The sequence below is a fragment of the Propithecus coquereli genome, unplaced genomic scaffold (genome assembly GCF_000956105.1).
Source record: "Propithecus coquereli isolate 6110/MARCELLA unplaced genomic scaffold, Pcoq_1.0 Scaffold465, whole genome shotgun sequence".
Taxonomy (NCBI): Eukaryota; Metazoa; Chordata; class Mammalia; order Primates; family Indriidae; genus Propithecus; species Propithecus coquereli.
In genome coordinates this window covers 597,707-599,161 of record NW_012150452.1, presented here as the reverse complement: position 1 = coordinate 599,161, position 1,455 = coordinate 597,707, and the positions used below count along the sequence as shown (strand labels likewise).

Here is a 1,455-nt window from a genome sequence, read left to right as displayed (position 1 = left end):
AATATATACATGTATAAATATACGTTATATACATAAAATTTATCTTACTGATTTCAGCAGCTATAACAGTAAGATTGTGCCATTGAGATAGTTCACGGTCAAGAGGTTTTGATGTATAAAGGGATCCATTTCCAGAATGTATGTTAAAGATCCTATCAAGGTCAGTATGGCGATCCAAGGAAAATCTAAATATAGAGGGCAGAGAAAAATAATGGAAGTATTATTAATGGTTTTCAGGAGACAATGGCGAAATGCACAGACACACATATCACTGAAAGAACATAGTATGATCTAGAATGTAGGCTATTTCATTGATTTATCAGCATCACATATACTCTCTCCCCAAGGCATATATCGACACTTTGTTGTGCATGCAAATGCTAGTCTTCAGAATGTTTGTGTTATTGAAATAATTATCTAATTGCGTATACATTCAACTGACTTTAATGCATTTGGCAACAATAGTTGGGATTATATGTGTTTACGTTACCAACTGACTTTATTTGGTTATTAAGGATTCTATTGAAAAATAACTACAAGGATCTATCACAAAAGATCATTCCCCAAAGCTGAGTTTTTTTTGTTAGTGAGAAAATTGGAGACAATATTAGTTTCATCAAAGTCGTAGGTCATCAACTGATTATGGTGTTTAGTGGCTTTATGGTATGATACCCATGTAGCATCAGTTTCTTAATCACATGTATCATTATAAAATGTATAACTTTTAATTCATGATCTTTCAAAAGTAAAAAAGCTTGAGATATGAGTTTCGTATATCTGTATCAAATAAAGTCCATATATATTTTTTAAAAACTACTACTATGCTGCAAACTGATTACATGAATGGTGTTGGATGTCATCTAAAGTTAACACTAGGTTTATCAATCTTGTTGATGTAGTTGGAATAAATCCCATTATCTTTATCAAACTACATATTTTATCATTCACAAAGAAGCAAATAATTATATACCTACATGTAGAATGATTTTCAAATTTCATCCCAAATTGACAAAATTATTTTACTATTGAAAAATCCAACATAAATTTCACCTCCTCCTTGTACTCCTCTATGATTACATAAAGTAGAAGATATGTGTTCCCTTCCATCATAAAGCATCTTGTACCACTCATGCTTTCCATTTACCACATTGTATTAGGAATTTATTTTATCTAACATTTCAAACAGAGAATAAAACATGAAAATACCAAGCACTATACTCTAGAAGGCACTCAGTGAATATTATTTGATTCTCATACTGAATCTTCTTTCCTAATACATTGAGAACTCCTTGAGAAACAAGTTAATATCTGATATGATGATCCACGAATATTTGTTTAATGAAAGAAAGAATGACTGAATTCTTTGGCATTTAGCAAATAGTAAGGTTCCTTATTTCTGTGGAAATATGACATAAGTTGCAAAATACAAATCAATCATGCATCACTGACATTGCC

At 30.8% G+C, this 1,455-nt stretch overlaps 1 protein-coding gene across 1 annotated transcript in view; it reads right to left on the bottom strand.

Annotated features, from left to right (window-relative positions):
- The window catches only part of LOC105819029 (cadherin-10-like), a 139,798-nt gene that overhangs the window by 10,051 nt on the left and 128,292 nt on the right, over positions 1-1,455 (bottom strand). The window contains exon 4 of the mRNA XM_012655184.1: positions 49-185. Within this exon, the coding sequence (XP_012510638.1) occupies positions 49-185 (137 nt within the window). The remainder of the gene's footprint in view (positions 1-48; positions 186-1,455) is intronic.